Genomic DNA, 24,829 nt, shown 5'->3' with positions numbered 1-24,829 from the left:
CAGCCGAAATTACACATTCTGTACCCGATTTGCCAGCCATGCTTGATCTCTTCAATTCTGCATAAGATAAACTCAGCCCATCCCTGAATGTTACAAAAATAAAACTCATTAATCCAAACCTGCTCAGTCAAATATTCCATTCCCCAAAAAGGATAGAATCTGGAATACACTGAGCATTTCCCAACATTGATAAATACTTCTCTCAAAAGGCCATCATTAATAAGATTTGACGTTGGTTCAGCTATGCTAGTGCTGCCTGCTACAAATTCAGAAGCAAGCGTTTGGTAAAAAAAACTTCCAAAAGTCAACTGAAGAAGTGGCAGTATACACTGCAGTAGTTGTCGCCACACTGCAATGAGTCTTAGAACTGTAAATCAATTTCACATAAGAATGGGAGAAATTCCATCAAAAATGCCTTTGCTGTGTTCTTTGGACTCAATGGAAGGACCAAACAAATCCTAGTTTCCTTCTCAAAGCGAGCTCTATATTCACACAAAACTCCTGCAAAAATCAACTACAACAGTGAATATTGTGTTTGCGTGGCTGAAAAACATCACCCCTGCCATGTCTCCATAAAACCATTAGAAACAGGAAAATGAATAGGTTGTTCAACCCTCAAGTCTGCTCTACCATTCAATAGGATCATGGCTGATCTGACATTCATCATGTCCATTTTTCAGACATTGCGCTATAACCCTCGATTCCCCTAATGATTAAGAATTTATCCATCTCAGCATTAAATACACATAAGGCCTCTGTCCCAATGCTCTCTGTGGTAAGGAGTTCCAAAGACTCTCAACACTCAAGGAGTTCCTCGACTCAGTTTTAAATTGGCACCCCTTTAATCTGATGCTATGCCCACTGGTCTTATACTTTCCTATGAAAATACACATCCTCTCAGTACTTACCCTGTCAGACCCCTTAAGAATCCTGTTTCAATGAGTTCACTTCATTCTTCTAAACTCCAGTGAGCAGACTCCCAACGATTGAGAGTTTGCTCATAAGACAACCTCTCCATTCCAGGAATCACCCATGTGAACCTTCTCTGAACTACCTCCAAGGAAATGTTAACTTCCCTTAAATAGGGGGACCAAAGCAGTTCAGTATTCCACAGTGGTCTCACCAAGACATTGTCTAGTTCTTCACTCATACTCTAACCCCCTTTAAATAAGGGCCAACATTTCATTTTCCTTCCTCATTACCTGCTACACCTGTGTGCTAGCTTTCTATGTTTCATGTATAAGTACCCCTCGTCCTTTTGTGTTGCAGCTTTCTGCAGTTTTTCTCCATTTAAATATAATATTTATATTGTACTCCTTTCTAAAATGAACAATTCCACATTTTCTCACATTATCCTCCATTTGCCAACTTTTTTCCCCATTTAACCTGTCAATATCTCTAAACTGTTTGCATCCCTCTCAACCTGCTTTCCCACCTATTTTTGTGTCGTTTGCAAATTTTGCTACAGTATATTTACTTCCTTCCTCCAAGGTCATTCATACATTGTAAACTGTTGCGGTCCCAGCACTAAACCCTGTAAAATCCCACTGATCACGGGTCATTAACCTGAAAAAGAACCACTTACCCCGACTTGCTGTATCCTGTCCAGGTCAATTCTCTACCCATGCCAATATGCTACCTCCAACATCATGGGCTCTTATTTGATGACTTACCATTTTTGAGGCATCTTGTTGAAAGCCTTCTGAAAGTCCAAATACGACACATCTGCTGGTCTCCCTCTATCCACTCTAGTTCAACCTTCCTCAAAAAAACTCTAATAAATTAGGCAGACATGATTCTCCTTTCAAGAAGCCATACTGACTCTGCTTGATTAGATTACGATTTTCCAAATGCTTTATTACTTCCTTAATGATCGATTCCAATACCTCTCCAACAATAGTTGTTAGGCTAAGTGAGTGGGCAAAGGTCTGGCAGATGGAATACAATGTAAATAAATGTGAAGTCATACATTTTGGTAGGAGTAATAGTAAAAAGGATTATTATTTGAATGGTAAAAAGTTGCAGCATGCTGCTATGCAGAGGGACCTGGGTGTCCTTGTGCATCAATCACAGAAGGTAGGTCTGCAGGTACAACAAGTAATTAGGAAGGCAAATGGAATTTTGTCCTTCATTGCTAAAGGGATTGAAATAAAAAGCAGAGAGGTTATGTTGCAGCTGTACAAGGTGCTGGTGAGGCCACACCTGGAGTACTGTGCGCAGTTTTGGTCTCCTTACTTGAGAAAGGATGTACTGGCACTGGAGGGGGATGCAAAGGAGGTTCACTAGGTTGATTCCAGAGTGGAGGGGGTTGGCTGATGAGGAGAGACTGAGTAGATTGGGATTATATTCATTGGAATTCAGAAGAATGAGGGGGGATCTTATAGAAACATATAAAATTATGAAGGGAATAGATAAGATAGAAGTAGAGAGGATGTTTCCACTGGCAGGTGAAGCTAGGACAAGAGGGCATAGCCTCAAGATCAGAGGGAGCAGATTTAGGGACTGAACTGAGAAGGAATTTCTTCACCCAGAGGGTTGTTAATCTATGGAATTCCTTGCCCAGTGAAGTAATTGACGCTACTTCAGTAAATGTTTTTAAAAAAAGGTAGATTTTTTTTGAACCATAAAGGAATTAAGGGATACGGTGAGAACGCGGGTAAGTGGATCCGAGTCCACGAAAGGATCAGCCATGATCTTATTGAATGGCGGAGCAGGCTCGAAGGGCCAGACGGCCTACTCCTGCTCCTAGTTCTTATGTTCTTATGTTCTAATCAGCCTTATAATCAACTGCTTTTTGCTGTCTTCACTTTTTGAACAGGAATGTCACATTAGCAGCTTTCTAATCCTCCAGTACTTCTCCAGAATCCAATGATTTTTTTGGAAAATTACAACTAATGCATCCATTATATCTGTAGCTACCTCTTTTACTATCTTTTAGATACAAGCTATCAGGGCCAAGGGACTTATCTGCCTTGGGCCCCTTTAATTTTTCTAATACTACTTGGATGATGGTATTTAATTCTTCCTCCATATTCTTTAGCATTAATAGAATGTTTGAAGTGTCTTCCCTCGTAAAGACTTATGCAAAATATCTATTTAGCTCCTCTTCCATTTCCTTGTTCCCCAAAACCATCTCCCCAGGTTCTTTTTCTAAGGCACCTATGTTCATTTTGATCTTTGTCTTCTTTTTAAATATTTAACCAAGTTTTTATTGTCAGTTTTTATATTTCTCACTTGTTTTTCCCTTATAGTTTATTTTCTGTCTTTATTATCTTTTAGTCCTTTGAATTTATTCCAGGGTTCAGGGCTATCACTGACTTTGGCCTCCTTATATGCTACTTTTTTCAACTTAACTTGCTTGGTTGGTTAGCAATGGTTGGTTTATCCCTCCCAGATTCTCCTTACTGGGATGTATTTTTATTGTGAGTCATGAACTATCTCCTTAAATATATGCCATTGCCTGCTTACTATCATTCTTGCTAATCTATCCACCCAGCTCACTTCAGCTAACTATGCACATTTAATTGCAATACCCTTTATTTAAGTTAAATGCAGTTGTTCTGACCCAAGTTTCTCAATTTCGAACTAAATATTAAATTCTATCATGTTATTCACTATTTCCTAGGAGATCTTTTACTCAGAGGTCACTTACTAAACCTGACTCATTACCTATTATCCGATTCAAGATATTGTGCTCCCTGGTTGGCTCCAGGACATATTGCTATAGGAAACTGTCCCTAATGTACTATGAATTCATTGTTGCAGATACTCTTTCCAATTTAATTAACTCAAACAAGATGAACATTAAAGTCATTCATAATTATTGCTCTGTTCTTTTTACGTACTCCTATTACTTTGATTTATAGCCATTCCCACAGTGTTCCCAATTCTTATTGAAAATAAGGCAGACAAACTGATGGTGCAAATTGAGGTAAAAGAATATGATCTCATGACCATTATAAAAATTTGGTTACTAGAACAGCAAAACTGAACTCAACATTCAAATATATTTGGCCTTTTGGAGACAGGACTATGGAAAAGGTGTTGGGATAGGACTGTCAATAAAAAATGTAATGACAGTTGAGAGAGATGATCTAAGCTCAGATGAAGTGCAGTCTTTTTGAGCAGAAGTACAAAAAAAAAGCAAGGGAAAGAAGACATTGGTAGGAGTAATATACAGCGCCTCAAATTTGCTGAAAAAAATCCTGAGTGCACAACTATCAACATTAATAGACGTACTACCAATTTATGATAATCAGTTGATCTGTAATGCAGTTAATTTATACTCAGAGGAAATATATGCAGTGACTGCCCTCTGTAGTCAATGTTCAACCTTGTACATTTTTCAAGTTACCTGGGAGTTTGGGAAACTTACCTTGTTATGTTGTCAGTGGCAACACCTCAGTCCAAGTTGACTGGTCAGCGAATTAGCATTCTTTCTTCCTATAGTACAGATTGTTGGGCTAGTTTGACATGCAATATTCTCACATTTGGCCTAAATGCAAAATGAAAAGCTTTGCAACATTTCTTTTTTCAAGTTCTGTACTGGAGCAGAGTCATGAAAACTAAATTACCCAATTTCATCAGGACCAAAAGTATTATCTTCCCAAATTTATACGTAGGGTGGTGAATTTAAAAACAGTTTTCCTTTCTTTCCTGCTGGCTACAGTTGGTCATTGTCCTGTTGCCATACAGCAGCACGTTAGGAGTTACGTTTGACAGTCCTGCATGTTAGTGTTCTACATTAATTGATTATTCAATATATGATTAGTCATATGACTGAATGTGGTGTTTACATCTCCAAGAATACATTAATAGCTAAATGAAGTTCTTATAATTGTATTCGATTCCACCTTTTGCTTCTAGACTTGGTCAAAGAGTTTACTATCAGGTTTTGTATGTAATGATATATTTTCAGCACTAAGTCAGAAAGCAAAGTAGAGAGAGGAATATAACAAGAAAATTTAGGGCTAGAAAATGCCCTTTGTCAATATTACAGCATTAAAGTCTATCAAATTGATCATCATATTGGAGTATAGCATTTGTATCATTTTAACCACAGACTGATGCAAGGGGCAGAATACTGAATCTTGCTAATAAAATCAGGAACACTTCTATATATTGTGACCATTTTTCACTGAAAGGATTTGGAAAACAAGAATTACTTTACTGTTCTTAAAAGCTAACATAAAATTGTACACAATTGAAATAGGAAAGAAATAGCACTTGAAACATTTACAAGCAAAGCTATGAAGTTGCTTCCCCAATGACTAAGTAATAAGAACATTGTAACAGGGTCTCTGTAATTGAAAGGTATTTCCTTACAGGTATTTTATTAGGGACCATTGGAAGTCTCACTTTCTGCAAGCCTGCCCTGCTGACTGTGAAGATAAGGTATTAAAATCAGAGACAAAAGCAGTCCCCGAAACTAGTTATTCATAATGTGTTTGTACATTGGGCAGACAGAATCAGAGCATGGAAACAGATCCCTTGGTCCAACTAATCCACACTGACCATGTTCCCAAACTAAAATAGTCCCACCTTATCCTGCATACCCTCGTGCTACAGGATTCTCAGCATTTGAAACAGAATAGTATATCCACAGGGTTTAAGCAGTATAAGGGTAAGTCAGTTGATAGTAGAACAAACACGATACTAAATTATTTAAAAAGTGAAAAATGTGGTATATTCTTTATAATTTATTTGATGTACAATCTTGTAGAAAATGCATTTGATGAAAAATAAAATTTAATGTGAAACATGAGCTGATAGGTAGGGATGAAAAAGAGGAGAATGGAACTCAGCTGGGGTAAAACTGAGTAGAATGCAATATGTAGAAAGAGGCCTTATATATGTCAATATCAAAGTTTGTTGATTGGTTTTACAGGAATTTGGATCTGTTGTTCAAAGTTAATGAGATTTACAAACATACAAATTGTGAGGTGAAGATGGTGATTTAGCATCGGAGGTCTGCCCTGCCATTTAATAAGATGACTACTGATCTGTTCAGGCTTAAAATTCCACATTCCCGTTTAACCCACAACAACCTTCGATTCCCTTGCCTAACAAGAATCCATCCACCTCCAGCTTGACCACCTCCACTAACTTCTGAGTCAGAGTGCTACAAATTCTCACACCCTCAAAAGAATTCTCCTCACTTCTATTCAGAAAGGTTAACTCTTAATTTTAAAACAGTGCCCCTTAGTTCTGGGCTCACCCACAAGAGGAAACATCCTTTCTACATCCACCTTTTCAAGACTTTTTTTTTTTTTTTTTAAAAGGAAGACCTTATACCAAGTCATGGCTCACTTCCTAAACTCTATTGGAAACAAGTCCAGTCACACTAATCTTCCTGTACAAGACATGCCGTCATTTCAGGTACCAATCTAATAAACCTTCTCTGAACAACCTCTAATATATTTACATCCTCCCTTAAAAGATGACCATTCCATGCTCAAGATGTAGACTCACTAATTCTCTATAACATAAGCAAAACATGCTTAAATTAATCAAGTTCCTTTTGTAATAAAGGAGAGTATTACATTAGCCTTTTTTATTCCTTGCTGTACCGGCCTACTAACTTGTGATTCATGCACTTGCACACCTAAATTCCTCTGCATCATGTCATTCTGTTCTTCCTACCAAAGTGAATAAGGATACATTTTGGCACATTTCCTTCATCTGCCAGATTTTTTCGTCACTCAACTTATCTATAGATGTCTGCACACGTCAACTTTGCAACATTAATTATTTTTGCACCATCTGCAAGCTTAATTACCATGCCTTCCATACCTTCACTCAAGTTATATTTAGTGGTATCATTTGGACCTGCAAACTATCATTGTGGTCCTACATGGAAGTTGACATACTGTATCCACCTATCTGGCAGAACCACCCACAGCAAAATTGGAATAATTCCACTTCCATCTATTATTAGAACTTGAATTGTACATCCATTACAAACCCACCGACTCCCACAGCTACCTGGACTACATCCTTACACCCCACTTCCTGTAAAGACTCCATCCCATTTTCTCAGTTCCTCTGTCTCTGTCACACATGTTCAGATGAGGCCAACTTCAACAAGGGAGCCTCCGAAATATCCACATTCTTCCTCAACCGAGGATTCCCCAGCTCCGTTGTCAACAGGGCCCTCAATCGGGTGCGACCCATCTCCCGCACTTTTGCCCTCACCCTTTCTCTTCCCTCCCGCAACAGCCATAGGGTTCCCCTTATCCTCACCCACCATCCCACCAGCATCCACATCCAGAAGATCAGATGCCATTTCTGCCACCTCCAGCAAGATGCCACCACCAGACATATTCCCCTCCCCTCCCTTGTCTGCCTTCCGCAGGGACTGTTCCCTCCGGGACACCCTGGTCCACACTTCCTTCACCCTCAACACCTCCCCACAGCCCTACGGCACCTTCACCTGTAACCAGTGAAAGTGCAACACCTGCCCATTTACCTCCTCCCTCCCCACTATCAAGGGCCCAAACATACCTTCCAGGTGAAGCAACACTTCACCTGCACTTCCAAGACTCTACTCTACTGCATTCGCTGCTCACAACGTGGTCTCCTCCACATTGGGGAAATGAAGCGTAGACTTGGTAGGCATCTACGTTCCGCTCGCAAAAAAAGACCCTGAACTACCTGTTGCCTGCCACTTCAATGCACCACCCTGCTCTCTGGCCAACATGTGTCTCCGGCTTGCTACAGTGTTCCAGTGAAGCCCAATGCAAGCTGGAGGAACAATACCTCATTTTCCGCTTGGGAACCTACAGCCCTCCGGACTCAATATTGAGTTCAATAGTTTTAGGGCCTAAACTCTCCCATGTCCCAGACCAGGCCTTGTTACCACATAGCCTGCCACCACACACCCCCTGTTGTTAGTCACTAATAGTCCCCATTAACAATAGTCACCCTCTCAGCCTGATCGTTAGCAACTCCTTTGTCTGTTGAACTGTCTTTCTCTCTTTGGGCTCTATCTTATCATTTACTCCCTACCCCATCCACCTCCCTATTTTCTGCATATAAACTGACGTTTATATTCAAAATTAGTGATATGCAAGGGAGAAAATTCCGTTTGCATATCAAAAGATATTTAAAAAGTAAAATCTGAACCTATTAGTAGCTGTCATACTTCAAGCAGAGCTAATGATTGCTGCTGCATGATTGTTATAGGAACAAGCTGCTGAATTGCATTAAACTAAATGAGTTGTTAAGAACACTACCAGCACAAACTTGAGGAAATGACTATTCTGTTTGTATGCTGTAATGTAGCAATAAGTTTATGGGTGATGGGCAAAGAGAAAATATGCTTGTGAGACATAAATTTTCACAAAACGTACTCTTCACCAAACTTCTGCAAGCAACCCCAGATTAAGCCAGCAGCGTTAAACTCTTAGATAATCTTGTACCAAACATCAATATTAAAGGAGCACCACTCCCGTTTCAAAATTAAAAGGTTAAGACTTACTTGGGATATACTGGTTCATATAAGTATTTCTCTTGTTCCGAGCACACAATGTCAAAGAGCAAGATGTACCCATTTGCAGTCTGAAAGAAATAGAAATCAAAGAACTTCATTAATGTAGCCATTTTTCCCAGTACAGTGGAAGCATTTTTGCAATGATAGTACATATTTCGATATCAAGGGTGGAAATCAGTTAACAAAATTAGCCACGTCCTTACACAAAATTTATTTATTCAGGTTTTATAATGATCTTCTGCTGACATTTAATATGTTAGCTTCTTTTCAATGTTCCTCTAACAATCATGCAGCAGCAATCATTAGCTCTGCTTGAAGTAGGACAGCTACTAATAGGTTCAGATTTTACTTTTTAAATATTTTTTGACACGCAAACGGGATTTTCTCCCTTGCATATCACTAATTTTGAAAATAACCAGGAAAAAAAAAAGACTGTTTCCACAAGGTCATAATTCTTAGATGCAAGATAAAGTAAGAGTTGCATTAATGTTCAGAAACAATGCTCTGTAAAGTTGTCAAAGGGCTGCACTTGAAATTTGCAAGAGAAGTTTGAGTGTACTCACACCAGGGTCACTCTTGACATTCTCTCCAGGGCTACTTTTTATTTCTCACCAACTCATTAGGTGATTCAGTCATGTAGTGACACATTCTGCATTTGTGTTGACATATTGGTATTTGGACTTTCACATTAGAATTTGATAACCATTAAATGGTATTGATGACAGTGTCAATAAAAGTTAAATTTAAAGCCACATCACAAGGAAAGCACTTATTTCCTAGATACCATGTATTCAAATTGCTACAAAGCAACATACACAAAAGTTATCAGAAAAGTTTTATTCAAAATAACTGACACACACTTCTACACATAAAAAGGCATTACCCTAAAAACATCTTTTACAGACTGAAGGGTCATGGCAAAAGTGATTCCATTGCACATGTGCAAAGCTACAGTAATTTAGTCAGGTAATTACAGTGCAACTGAATCTACAGCATCTCAGATTTAATTTAACAATTAACATTGCTCATTACAATGGAATTCTCTATAATTCTCCAAGAAACTAAAGATTTTGCATAGATTTGCAAACAATTCAATACCCCAGTGATTTAACTTGGTCTTCTAGCATTCCAATGTTGATGGATTTAAAAACTGTTCTCTTTCCTTCGTATCCACCTGCTCTCCTAGCCCTTCCCCAGCAGATGGTTTTGATCATGGTTTTGTTGCAAATTCGGCCTAAATCTCAGCCTTGGAGCAAGCTGGCTGCTTAACCTAACCTTAGCACAAAGTCCCTAAAGCATACCACGAAAGGATCCACTGGTGAATTCTTCATTACTAGCACTTCTCCTAACTGCTTGTCGTACCTGCACTCGGGTTACTTCTCTTTTGCACCAGGGAGACCCAGCTATATGAGTGCAGGAAGTGTGAACAGTCTATAGATTGTAGAATCCCTACAGTGTGGAAACGTGAAGATCATCTTGTTTGGATAAATGATACAAAAAAAGGAATGAGACCTTCATTAAGAAGCAAAGGTTTTCTTTGTGGAAGCAGTATTTCTCAAATCAGATGTTGACTTTTACTCCTTCTATTATTCTTTTACTGAGAAGGTGTAAAAGATATCCTTACTGCGGATGTAGGAGGTCAGAGAATCAGAAATTAGTGTACTGAAAATTTAACCTCTAGTCTTTACCAGTTAAAACTTAGTGCCAATAGTCTTTTATTGAGCAGAAGGAAGTAGCTCACGAATGAAATGGATTCAAATCAGATCTTAAGATTCAAATGGAATGGATAATCCTACTTAAAGCTTAAGTGATCCAAAAGGATCCTTGCCCACAGATTAGAAGAAGCTGGAAAGCAAGTATAGTAAACAATTAGAAAAAAATATGCTATTATAGTAATCAGTTCAAGGGGAGTCCAGTACAGAAGGGAAAGATAGCTCACTGCAGTTATACAGAACCACACCCTACGTGAAGTCTCACCAGGGTTATATAGTATTGGTCATTTTATTAAAAGATGTACTTGCCATGGAAGGAGTGCAGAGACTCACTTAATTAAGCCCTGTGAAGGTAATATTGTTTTATGGAGGACAGATTGAGAAAACCTGGGTCTGTATTTTCAGAATGAGAGGTAATTTTATTGAAACTTACCAAATTCTTACAGGGTGTGACATATATAGGATGTTTCCATGGCTCTACTCCAGGGGACAAAAACGGTCTGCCCTTAGCCTGAGATGAGTAGTAATTTCTTCAGGCAGTGGTGAATCTTTCAGCTTCCACAGAGCTCTGGGGTAGAAAATTTCAACCACTGAGCAGGTTCAAAACAGAAGTGGATAGGTTTTGAATACTGATGACATTAAGAGATATGGGATGGAGTGGGAATTTAACATTGACATAAATGATCAGCTACGATCTAGAATGGTAGGGCGGACTTTGAAGGGCCGAATGGCCTACATCTGTTCCTATTGCCAAAAGCAGTTCATTAGATTAATGCGCCAGGATGCATTGCCATTTTAATAAAACTTTTGTCACACAATTTAAACATGTTGTTTTGCTCTTTTAAATTCATGGGATTTGGACACTAGCTGGCCAGCATTTATTGTCCATCCCCAATTGCCCAGAGAGCAGTTCAAAGTCAACCAACATTGCTAAGAGTCCGAAGTTACATGTAGGCCAGACCAGGTAAAGATAGCAGTTTCCTTCTGTAAATGACATTGTTGAACCAGATGGACTTTTCTGACAACTGACAATGGTTTCATGGTCATCAGACCATCCAGATGCTTACTGAATTCAAATTCCACCATTTGTATGGCAGGATTCGAACCTAGATACCCAGAATGTTATCTGGGTCTCTGGATCAACAGTCCAGCCATAATGCCATTAGGCCATCACCTTCCCTGATGGAGTTGGGAAGCATTAAAACACAGCTAAAGAAAAGGTATTAATTTAATAATTTATCAAAGCTGTTTGTCAGCTATCCAGGGGTTTAATGTTTAATGAACCTTATTTAATACTTGACCACTTAATTGTGACCTTTTAGTAACCAAAAAAAAGTGTATGACTGGTTGACGTCTTCCACAGACGTCTTGTTAAGAAAAGGCTAAAACAGCTAAGCTAAAAACAAACCTCAAAATCTCCCTGGTGATGAATTATTTGCAAACGAACATAGTATTTCTAGTTTAAGACTGCACATCTTCATGAGTTATTCTATGGGGAAAGCATGTAGTTAGTGCAATCTTAATGAACGCTAATGTGCATTGTTAAGTTTATATCGGAGATGCAGTAAACAGTGTAGTGACTGCCAGGTTAAAGTAGATTATGATGGAAGCGCGTTAGCTGTGGCCTCAAAAGATGCTTTTGGTGGATAAGTGTGGGTTATTTGCCCTCACAATGAATTTTTCACTGGGCTTTGGTGACACTCAGGGGTGACGTTTTTGTACCCACGTATTTTGAACGTGGTTTAAAAAGTATATTTCTAAACCTTCAGTCAAGTGCCAGTTGCCAGACAGTAGAGATTATTCCTATCTAAAATACTTCCAGTTTATCCATTAATGCAGCCCAGAAAATGCACTGCCAATTAAAGGAAACAGCTGTACCAGGATGCACTAACCACACCGAAACCCTGACTGTATGCAGTTCACAGGGACAAGGAGGGAACTAAAATTAAGTGCAGACAAAATGGCCAAAGTAATGCTCCCCCTCCAACAGCAATGGTTTCCAACAAATATTTCATTTCAGTTCATTATATGTTTATTCCTAACCTTGCAAGTCTTGGGTCTTAAACCAAATCAAGTTGATTCCTAGCATCTGCTGATAGATGGGGCAAGCTCTCATGTTCCTCTCCCCTCATAATTTACTTTAAGTTCGAGTATCATTCTGATGAGAAGCAAACGACATGAAATATTAATGTTGTTTTTCTCCCCACAGATACTATAAGATTGCTGAACACGTTTTGTTTTATTTTTGATAACTAGCATCCACAGTTTCTTCCTTTTGGAGCATTCTAGTATAGGCACAAGAATACTTCCAAGATCAATATACTCTCCTGACAGTGAAGTACCCACAACTACTTCCTGTATTCTCAGTGTAGCATTACCATGGCTTTACATAGCTACTGCCTAACATCTGTCACCTTGCAATGTAATACCCTACATCAAGGCTAGCACTTTGTTTTTTTTGCCATTTTTAATCACTCGCCCCTGATTATTTTCTGTACCTGTTCATGACATTTTAACGATGCCTATGAATTCCCCTCTCCCCAGGCCTGTAAGGGCCCCATAAAATACAAAAACTCCCAGAAATGTGAAAACACCGAGGGACAAGAGAGATGAGAAATTGAAATAAATTTATCAGTAAAAAAGCAGTACGTGAGCAATTAATAACACTGAAGATTTCACCAGCTGGAAGTTGTAGAAACATGGACTAATGTCAGAATAAGGGGTAGGTTTTCAGAACTGAGATAACGATGAATTTCTTCAAAGGGCAACAAAGTTTGGAACTCTATCCCAAGGATTGAAGAGGGCCAGTCATGGAATATGTTCAAGAGAGATCAATAGTTTTCTAGATAACAAAGATATCTAACAGAAATAGGAATAATGTAGGAGAATGGCATTGAGAAAGATCAGCTATGATCTAATTGAATGGTAGAGTGGGCCAAATGGCCTACTCTTCCTCCTATTTCCTATATTGTAGTGACACAGGCATATTACTAAGTTAAAGCAACGTACTGCAGATGTTTGAGATCTGAAATAAAAATAATGCTGGAATAGCTAAGCAGGTCTGGCAACATCAAGAAAGGGCTCTTCAGTCTTATTAAACTTGAAACTTAGAAATACAGTGTTAATGTTAACAGCCTTTTAAAGTTGTCATCTGTGATCCCTGCATTACAAAAGGAAAGGAAAAGTGGGGGGGTGGGGGGGGAAGAAATGACCTGGCAAAAATTAACCAGGCTCCAAAGAAACCTCCTGCTGCAAAGACAATTAAACTCTAGATGGCAAGTTTCTAAAAAGCAGCAGCAATATCTTTGATAAACTATTAATCTCAGTTCTAAAATTAACAATTGACCTTGCATCAGTTATCAATTGCAGAAGGGTTCTAGCATCCTTCGAGTACAGAAATGTTTGCTAACTTTACCCTTAAGAAGGTCTAACTCTAACTTTGGACTGTTTCCTAGCCTTAGAGAGTGGTTTGGGAGTCTATGTCACCTATTATTTCCTCCTAAAACCAAATTCAACTGAGTCACATCTTCACATTCTAAATTCTAGAGAATGGAACTCAGATTTGCATAATCTCAATTCATAATTTTGTACTTTAACTTCAAGTGTCATTATGGCAAATATGCAGCGCCCTCTCACAGAGGTCAAATATATCCTACACAGGATGTTACACTCAACTATACTTCAGGTGTGGTATAACCAGGGTTTTGCATAGATGTACCAATACTTGGACCACCCTTGCTTTAAATTTGTAATACAGAAAGGTCAACACTTCATTTGCCCATTTGATTATCACCTGTACATGGTCCTGCATTGAAAATTATGTATCTCAGCACTGAGTCTCAGATGCTCATTATTTCCACTTTTTGCCATTTAGAAATTACTCCAGGCTATCCTTTGTAGGCCCAAAATGGATATTTTCATTTGTCAATATTGAAATCCCTTTGTGCATTTTTACCAATTCAATTAATCTACCACTATTTCTTGATGATTTTATGCCTCCACCAAAATTGCTTATAGTTCTGTTCAGCTTCCTCAGGTGTGATGTAATCTTCACAAATCATGTTGAAAACCTAAGGTTTCAGATGCTATCCTATACCTTTGCTACAGCAAAAATGAAATAAGCCTCACAAAGCAAAAGCAAGAGGGATTTTTGAGCACCACTTATATTAAGTGCTTTAAATAAGTACACAAGCACAGGTTTAATGTTTAACAAACAGAAGATAACTGCAGGACTAAAACATTAAATACTGTAAACAGATGGATAGAAATGCTAAAACACAATTGGTCCACTTATTCCAAAGGCATCTGACATCGCAACTGGAAGATATTGAGACCATCTTGGTCTCTTCTGTTTTAGCTTCCAATTATACATGCAAATATAACTAGAAATATGACATCATTTGACTGCAACCTCGTTCAGAATATCAATTGAATTCAATTTGAAGTCACGTCCTTTAAACATTAAGAAAAAGAGCTGAATTAAGAGATAGTAAGAACTGCTGATGCCTGAGTCTGAGATAACACAGTGTGGAACTGGAAGAACACAGCAGGCCAGGCAGCATCAGAGGAGCAGGAAAGCTGACGTTTCAGGTCAGGACCCTTCTTCAGAAAATTTGAAGAATTGAATTAACTTCTTTTCTAAACAAAAAAGTCTGAAAATATAAAGTGCCACAAAGTAATGAAGAAGAACCAATGGAATCATCATAAAGTAATTTTCTTAAAAACCTGCTGTTCTTACCTAGAATGGCTTATGTGCAACTCCAGCCAACACTTACTTGCCCTCTGAAATGAGCTAGTAAATCATTTAGTTGCAAAGCTGTTAAAAAGGAAAAAAATATATTTGGACAGACGACTCAGCTACAAATCGAATCAGAAGACAAGGCACAAACAGACTGCCCAATCAATCCTGAAAGTCCTCACTGTCTGGGGTTGAAGTCAAAGTCAAAGTTGGGAGAGTTGTCTCAAACTAGACCAAAAACAGCCTGATCATCATGTAGAATTCTCTATCAGAATCCAGGATTGTTCACCACAGATAGGGACATAGTCATGTATAACTGTGGTAGTCCCCAAGGACTTCAGTAGATATCAAACCTTCATGTCAAGCATGGACAAGGAATGCCCCTGCAAAATATCACTACATGCCCTGTCTCAACTGATGAATCAACAGAATATCTTTTTCAGGTTGAGCACTATTTGGAGAAATCACAGTACACAATGTACTGTAAGTGAGGTTTTAACAAACAACACCAAAATGATTCAGGAGTACAATCAATCAATCTCATCATAGAGTTGTATAGCAAGGAAACAGATCCTTTGGTCCAACTCGTCCATGCTGACCAAATATCCCAAATTGATCAAGGCCCATTCGCCAGCATTTGGCCCATATCCCTGTAAATGCTTCCTATTTGTATACCAAACCAGATGCCTTTTAAATCATGTTATTGTATCAGTCTCCAGCACCTCCTCTTGCAGTTCATTCCACATACGCACCAGCCTCTGCATGAAAAAAGGTCCCTTTTCAATCTTTCCCCTCTCATATTAAACCTATGCCCTCTAGTTTTGGACTTCCCTATCTGGGGAAAAGATCTTGGCTCTATTCACCCTCTCAATGCCCCTCATGATTTTATAAACCTCAATAAGGCCACACCCTCAGCTTTGATGCTCCAGGGAAAATAGCACCAGCCTCTCCCTATAGCTCAAACCCTCCAACCCTGGCAACTACTTGTAGATCTTTTCAGAATCCTTTCAAGTTTCACAACATCTTTCCTATAGCAGCGAGACTAAAATTGCATGCAGTATCCCAAAAGCTGGATGTCCTGTAGAGTTGCAACTTGACCTCCCAAACCCTATACTCATTGCATTGACCTAGGTATAGCTGTCAGACTGCAGACGGTGAGAAAAATCAACATGAAGGGATATGACACTTGGCCTCACTAACTTAAATGATGCGAGCTCATCTGACGTTGTATCCCATTATGTTACATAGCTAAATGGGATAAATTAATACATCTAGCAATTGAAAATTGGGTATCTGTAAAGTATGGTGGGTCATCAGCAAAAGAATTATATCCCATCGTAATCTGTGGTCTCATGTTCTGGCACAACCCTCACTCCCCCATCACCATCAAAATATACGATAAACTACAGCCCAAGCAGACATACTTGAGGCAAAACTATTCTAGGCCAAACAGCTGAAGCAGCATGTTACAGAACGAATAGCATAATTAAACACTTAAATGGAAGAATGAGGTCAACAAACATCAATAAATGTTGGAGGAAGCCAACACTGGAATTCAATAGAGGCTGATGAACTTGCAACGATCTTAAGCCAGAGGTTTGAGTGGATAATTTGCCTCAGCTTCCTCCCAACGTTCTCACCATCACACATGGAATTCACACCACATAATATCAAAGAACAGTTAAGTGCATTGAACAAAGTAAGGGTTACAGATTCCAACAATATCCCATTTGCAGTGTTGAGGACCTATGCTTCAGAACTAGCTTCACTGGTTTGGTACGGCTACAACACTGGCATCTGAGGATTCTGAAAAAACAACAACTTGTGTCTTGTCCATGAAAACAAACAAAGCAAATCCAAATCGAGAAGAGGTTCAGCAAATGTAAAAAACAATATAAAAATTATTGAGAGCTATAAAACATTGTCTACTGAGTTAACAATAGAATATATTGTAACTGGGGTTAAAAACACACTGCTCGTTAATCCTTTGTATCAGCTAAGAGTGTCTCTTGGGAAAAGAAAGCTGAGAACTGGGGTCTTCAATTAAAGGAGATCAATCTTCTTGTATCTTTTGGTAACAGAATGCCCCCCTCCAGTAGAACAGAAGAAAGTCGAACACACTTCCAAGTTTTTTTTTTATTTTTAAAAATAGGTTCCTAAAATAACTAAAAGAGAATATTTCATTTCTTTGAAAGTACAAAGCAGGTGAACTTTAAACACATTACCAAATAAGTGGTGGTTTTGCAAAATCTGTACGAGTCAACTAGTTTCAGCATAAACAAAAAAGCATGTTCAAGCCTGATCTTATAAAATTATGAAATCCATATAAGCAATTTCCAATTCAAAATGAATAGCTGACCATTTAAACAGTTGTAACATTTTTCAAACTACTACTACACTTCCTTCTAATTATGGTTGCAAGAACAAAGGCTAGCAACCCCTTTGAAGTAAACTAAACAGAGCATCTGTTTTTAACTCTTGCTTGCCATCTTTCCATACATAATTTTAGACAATTATTGCATGGTGGTTGAAGGGAAGTGGCATGGCAACTTGTGTGCACGAGATATTCAAGATTAACATGGAAACAACTGTCCAGTTTATTTTTGTTCTTTCCTTGGAAAGTGGGTTATTGTTCCTCATCTTAAAAACTGTCCTTAAGAACAGGTAAGCGTTAACTGTACTGCTATGTATCTGGAGTCATACAGGCAGAACAGTTATGAATGGCAGATTCTTTTCCCTAAGGGGTATTATCAATGGAGTCAGATAGTTTCATGGTCACTACTATGGAGACGAGCTTCCTATGCTGGAATTTTAAAAAAACTTTTATTAATTGAATTTAAATTCCACCAGCTGCTGCAGTGGGATCTGAGTCAGTCTTCCCACAGTTTTAACCTGGGCCTTGGATTATTAAGTTCAATGATATACCATTACACTACCATCGCCATACTGTACTGCAACAAGTGCCTAACTGTTAAACTCACTTTTGGAGAAATGCTACAGAACATGAGTTGGATGCTGGTTTGACTGTAGGATGAGATCAGTTATTCCTAAATCACACCCAACTAACAGATACACAGAAACTAGGAGGAGTAGGTCATGCAGCCCCCTTTGAGCCTGCTCCGCCAATCAATATGATCATGGCTGATCATCCAACTGATCCTTTCCCTACTTTCTCCCTTTTATCCCTTTAGCCCCAAGAACTGTATTTAACTCTTCCTTGAAATCAATGTTTTGGCCTTAAACACTTCCTGTGGCAGAGAATTCCACAGATTCATCACTCCGAGTGAAGAAATGCCATGCAAGGACTGTGAAAAACATTACAAAGGCCAAACTGGAAGAAAACTGACAGTAAGGATACACGAACACCAATTAGCCACCAAGACACACGACCAATTCTCACTGGTCTCAATATACACAAAAAAAGGACACAAATTTGACTGGGACAACACATCCATAATAGCACAAGCCAAACAGAGACATGCAGGGAATTCCTGGAAACCTGGCATTCCAACTAGAACACCATCAAACACATTGAACTGGACCTGAAATACAAACCACTGGAAAACAGAACCGGAAGTAATGCCAGCCATCCCAGCAATTCGAGACATATAAACGCCTGCAACCAAACACACCGGCTCAGCGAGCAAGTCTACCTGTCTAGTCCTGTTAGAATTTTATAGGCTTCTAGAAGATTCCTCACACGCCTCTCCCTCCATTTGCTAAACTCCAATCTATATAGTCCTAACTAATCTAGTTTCTTTTCATACGTCAGTCCTGCCATGCCAGGAGTCAGTGTGGTAAACCTTCATTGTACTCCCTCAATAGCCAGAACATCCATCCTCAGATAAGGAGGCCAAAAACTGCACACAGCACTCCAGGTGTGGTCCCACTGAGGTTCTGCACAATTGTAGCATGACATCCTTGCTCCTGCATTCGAATCCTCTTGCTATGAAGGCCAACATTTGCCTTCTTCACCGCCTGCTGCACTTGCATCCTTACTTTCAGTGACTGATGTAAAAGAATACAGAGGTCTCATTGGGAAAAGGGGAGATGCAATCTATTGCCATTTAGATAACACTCTGCCTTTCTTTTTGCCAAAGTAAATAAACTCATTTATTCACATTATAATTCACCTACTATGCATTTGCCTACTCATTCAACTCTACCAAATCACGCTGAAGCATTTCTGCTTCCTCCTCCCAGTTCACTCTCCCACCCAGCTTTGTTTCATCTACAAAATTGGTGATACTATATTTAGTTCCCTCATCTAAATCATTAACATGTATTACGAACAGCTGGAATCCAGGCATTGATCTCTGTAGTACCTCTCTAGTCATTGCCCACCATTCAGAATATGACCCGTTTATTGCTACTCATGGTTTGCTGTCTATCAACCAGTTCTCTATTCACGTCAATACATTATCCCCATTCCACATGCTTTCATTTTACATGTTAATCTTTCTTAGAGCCTTCCAACAGACCAAGTAAGACTGCCCCTCATACAAACGTACAAAGAACAACATTGGCCACACGGCTTTTCAAGTCTTGTTCTGCTGATCAATAAGCTCATAGCCGCTGATTTAACCTCAGCTCTACATTCCTGCGTATCATTAATAATGATCTTCAATCCCCATGGTAATCAAGAATAAAAATCTAAAATTATCACTTGAGTTAGAATATTCTAAGTATTCAGAATATTTAAAGATTTTTGATTCCACTGTCTGTTGAAGAAGTAAATTTCAAAGACACTCAACTCGCAAATGTTTTAAATAGGCAATCCCTTGTTTTTAAACTATGCCACCTAGTTCTAGATTCTCCAACAAGAGAAAACATGCTTTTAACATCCACCTGGTCAAGCGCCCTCAGGATCTTATATGTTTCAATTAAATCACTTCTGACTCTTACCAAATCTACTAGTTACATCCTTGAAAAATTCCAGTAAATTTGTAAAGCATGATTTCTGTTTCATAAATCCAGACTGACACTGCCTGATCCTGTCACTGTTTACCAAGTGCTCTACTTACAATAGACCATAGCATCACACCACTGCAGACTAACCAATGTGTCCTTTCCCTGTTTTCTCTCAAACTTTTTTAAGATAATAGGGTTACATTAGGATGAACAAAGAGACCCTGGAGTGCAGATTCATAGTTCCTTGAAAAGTAAAGTCGCAGGCAGACAGGATAGAGAAGGTGGCGTTTGGAGTGCTTGCCTTCATTAGTCAGCGCATTGAATAGAGGAGTTGGGCAGTCATGATGCAACTCTAGAGGACATTGGTTTGGTCACTTTTGGAATACTGCATGCAATTCCGATCCCCATGCTATACGAAGGATGTTGTGAAACTTGAAAGGGCTCAGAAAAGATTTACAAGGACATTGCCAGGGTTGGAGAGTTTCAGCTATAGGGAGTTGCTGAACAGACCGGGGCTATTTTCCCTGGAGCATCGGAGGCTGAAGGACGACCTTATAGACGTTTATAAAATCATGAGGGGCGTGGATAGGGTAAGTAGACAAGGTCTTTTCCCTGGTATAGTGGAGTTCAAAACTAGAGGGCATAGGTTTAAGGCGAGAGGAGAAAGATTTAAAAGGGACCTAAGGGGCAACTTTTTCATGCAGAGGCTGGTGAGTGTATGGAATGGGCTGCCAGTGGAAGTGATGGAGGCCGGTACAATTACAACATTTGAAAGGCATCTGGATGGGTATATGAATAGGAAGCTTTTAAAAGGATATGGGCCAAATGCTGGCAAATGGGACTAGATTTATTTAGAATATCTGGTCAGCATGGACAAGCTGGACGGAAGGGTCTGTTTCTGTGCTGTATACCTCAATGACTATTTGCCAGTACAGGTCTAATCTGTCTGCTTCAGAAAAAATCCAACTTAATTCTTCTACTGTTCCATAAAGTGTGATGAGAATTAGATCAGCAGAGATGGAACTAATTTGTGCACCTCTGATCCCTTCCCAATAAATGACCTTGTACTTATTTGCCACTTGTCCAGAAAGATGATAACCTTCCCTGACATGCTCTCTCTGTATATCTTGAGGTGAATAGAGTGATTTTATGGGTGACAGAAGTCTTCAATAACTTGTTTAAATTCATTTAATCTACAACCTTGCTAGTGAAATCGGTAGCTATTCAACTGTGGAGTATATCACAGACAAGCTAATTTAGTTGTTACCCAAGTATCGCAGTTTGATTAGCTCAGTTGGCTGGACAGCTGGTTTCCAATGCAAAGTGATGCCAACAGTACAGGTTCAATTAGTGTACTGGCTGAGGTCACCATGAAAGTCCCACCTCCTCAACCTTCCTCCTCCATTAGGTAACACCACCTCCAGTCTTATCTATATCTAATGACAGAGCAGTCTTGTGGTCCTCTGGAACTACTGAAACTCATTGTGCAGTAGTGTCTCCATCTCTGATCTAGGAGGCCTGAGTTCAAGTCCGACCTGCTCCAGATGTGTAAAAGCATCTCTAAACAGGTTGATTCACTAATGTCAACACCATTAAAGCATTATTCAGCAAAAGTCACAGGATAATAGAAACCAATCAGGAAAACTAGTGTCCTAATTGAGATCAACTAATCTGAAATGGTCAGGAATTATACCTGGAATCTTCCTGTGAAAACAGATAATTCTTTTACCACTCTAATATCAATGACAAATTTATCCACAATAGTATTCTGTCTGCTAGTTGACTGACATTTAACAGTTTGACATGCTCATATAATCGAGCTACATTCCACACATTCAGGGTTAACAAGCATAAACTCTAGCGAGTCATTTCAAAGAACTGCACTGCTTCAAGAATAAGTGTGGGAACCAGCTGGTCACTCCAATCACCCACACAAAACATGATTAATACATTATAAATTTGGTTATCAAAAACAAAAGTAAATTTCAAGAGTTGGCAAGCTCTTTCCCGCCAAACAAATATCACTTTACCTTCAATGTGGAGCATATAGATCAAATTAAGTTGAATATTACAATTTCTATCCCACCTGGAATTTCTAAGCAGCATGTCAATTTTCAACTGGCAGGAATATTTTGCTTTCCAGTTTAATCAACCTTACTGATTATTTCCAGTCACTGGGGAGAAAAACATAACTAAAGTTTATTGTGACTACACATTCCATTTGAGCTATGCAGACTGGAAACTGCCACCGAGTTTTATGGTGTTTTTTTTGGTCAGACTATTTATAATGGGTGAAGGTTCGTAGCTATTAAAGCAAACAGAGAAGCTGCTGCCGATATGTTATTCCAGTTAAAGTGCTGGATTTCATAGGGTTTACAACATGGTTATTTTAAGTGTATAGAGGGGACAACAGTCAAGGGGAGAGAGACATCAACGACAAGAAAAACATGTAGTAAAACAAATGCAGCACTGTTTCAATTTCAAAGACTGCAATAACTCAATGTAATACTTTACAATTTTGCTGCAAAAACTTTCCACATTTACACCCATGTTAATCCGTTTTTGCACTCCTATCCCATATTATATGAGTACATTAATTGGTTTAAGGACAATCATAACCAAATATACAAGGCATTTGAAAATACCAACGAACCCCATGTGAAGTTTACAAAACACTGAACTGTACCAGTAAGGATTTTTTTTTAAAGTTGTGCAGGTTATGTTTCCATGTTCCCCACCTGTTTGCAAATACCTCCTCCATCTCCCCACCCTTCAGATGCCTGCTCCTTCCTGATCAGGCACCTGATCATTCCATCATCTTCTTGCAGACACCTCCCTCAATCTTCTTGTACCCTCCTCTCAACCACCTTTATTGTTATCATTGCCTCCTCCCCACAAATACACACCATCAAACCCGACAGACAGCCTGACCCTGATCATTGCCATTTACTTTCCTGACTGCTACTCCAATCATAAGTTTAAAAAAAACACTGGAAAGGAACAGCCCATCAGCAAAAAAAAAGTGGGGGGAGTCAGCACTGATCAGAGGAGCAGCTCTTCACTCATTCTGTCCATTCGATTTTTCTCTCATTGGTCACCCCTGTGATGGAATCTTCCTAGGCATTTTGATGGTTTTCGATGGTGAACTTGCCTACTGGCCCTATTTGTTTTGAGCCCTGGGATCAGTTCACTCCCAAGCCAGAAAAACTGGCAGCACGTGTGGCAGTGGTGCTACCTATACACAGCCACATTATACTTCCAGTTAAACGCTACTCAGTTTATACTGACATAAAATAAAGAATTGCAGATGCTGGTTTAAAAATAAAATCTGAAACAAAGACAAAGACAAAGTGCTAGAAAAACTCAGCTGGTCTGGCAGCATCTGCAGAGAGAAAGAGTTAATGCTTTGGGTCAAGTGACCCTTTTGGACTCAAAGCATTAATTTTATTTTTTGCTCTCTATAGATGATGACAGACCTGCTGAGTTTCTCCTGTATTTTGTTTTTGGCCCAGTCAACATTTCTCAGCTCCTGTCTGGCTGAAGCTCCAATTACACTTTTGCACAGAATGGAAATCAGTTTTACAATACTGTTTGATGTCTACGAGAACTGTTTAGAAAATTAGAAAGAAAACAGTTTTGCTTGAGTCAAGTTAAATAAGCTCACCCGTTTTAAATAGCTGCCCACATCTGCCTTTTTCAATGTAGAGTTTAGCACATGACTAGCTGAGCTACACCGAGAGAGGGAAATTCCAGGATTCATTCTTCGTATGTTCCAGCTTGATGACAGCTAATGGTAAATGTAACAAGCTCTTTGCCCTCCAGAGATGCTGCCAGATCTATTGAGCAGTTTCAGTATTTTCTGTGTTTACTTCAGAGAAGTTGATGTCACTTTTACCTCATAGGGAAAAGTCCACAAGGAATCTCACTTCTCATGATTGCAGGCATGTACTTGTAGCCAGCAGCTGATCCTAGGTTTATCCTCATCTCGGATGCTCCCATCCACCACCCCCCACTGCTGTTATGTAACAGTCAATACTTTCTGGCACAGTGGTCATTTCAAAATAATCGATACCCATGAAACTACACACTATTAAAAGGAATCACAGGCTTCGGAGAGGGAACAGAAAGAGAGAGATGGAAGGAAAAATTCAGTTCTCAGATTAGAATCTTATTTTTCTGCCATATGTTGTAAAATAGATCATTTAAAGCTATAATCTCTTCACTTAATTTAAAGTTCTATGGGGAACATACAGAATAACAACTTTTTAAAAGATATCCCAATAAAATTAAGGTTTCAATTTTCAAGGCTTTTACTTTATTAAGCAAACTGAAAGCAGCATATTTTTTTTGTAGGCAACATATATTAATGTTTCAGATAACTAACGCACCTTTTACATTGTGTACTGTATTGTGCTGTACTATTCTATGTTCTTACCATTAACTGGGCACTTTACTCTCCTGGAGCTGGTTTAAAGCTACTCCCCGTTTCTGACAACCAGCCTCCTTTTTACATTCACAGCTGAGCAACCTCTAATCCTCATATTGACCTTCACAGCAAGGGTATTCCCTAAAAATTCCTCCCCATTTTCAAAACCAAGCCAACATTCCAGCCTTGTTTGAATCTGCAAAACTTGGTCTTTTCGATCCGAGGGGAACTTTCCATCCACGTTCTGAACTGAGTAATGAAGGCAGTATTCCCTCTGTTTCAGGTGTAAAGGTAGGTGCATCTCTCTCTCTCACATTCTCACAGACTAGTTTGTTTTTACTCAGTTCAATGAAAGCTTAGAAAATCATTAGCAGATACTACAATCGCTTGCTATGGACACTTCCCCTTGAATTGTTTCAGAGATAGTAGGAACTGCAGATGCTGGAGAATCTGAGATAACAAGGTGTAGAGCTGGATGAACACAGCAGGCCAAGCAGCATCAGAGGAGCAGGAAAGCTGACGTTTCGGGCCGAGGGTCTAGGCCCAAAATG

At 39.1% G+C, this 24,829-nt stretch overlaps 1 protein-coding gene across 1 annotated transcript in view; it reads right to left on the bottom strand.

Annotated features, from left to right (window-relative positions):
• LOC109935311 (guanine nucleotide exchange factor subunit RIC1) overlaps window positions 1-24,829 on the bottom strand; it is a 152,124-nt gene that overhangs the window by 79,627 nt on the left and 47,668 nt on the right. Inside the window, exon 3 of the mRNA XM_048620346.1 lies at window positions 8,480-8,559. Coding sequence (XP_048476303.1) covers window positions 8,480-8,559 — 80 coding nt within the window. The remainder of the gene's footprint in view (window positions 1-8,479; window positions 8,560-24,829) is intronic.

This window comes from Rhincodon typus, chromosome 3, assembly GCF_021869965.1.
Source record: "Rhincodon typus isolate 14 chromosome 3, sRhiTyp1.1, whole genome shotgun sequence".
Lineage (NCBI taxonomy): Eukaryota > Metazoa > Chordata > Chondrichthyes > Orectolobiformes > Rhincodontidae > Rhincodon > Rhincodon typus.
Note: the sequence above shows the minus strand (reverse complement) of the source record. Positions and strands in the feature narration are given on the sequence as shown.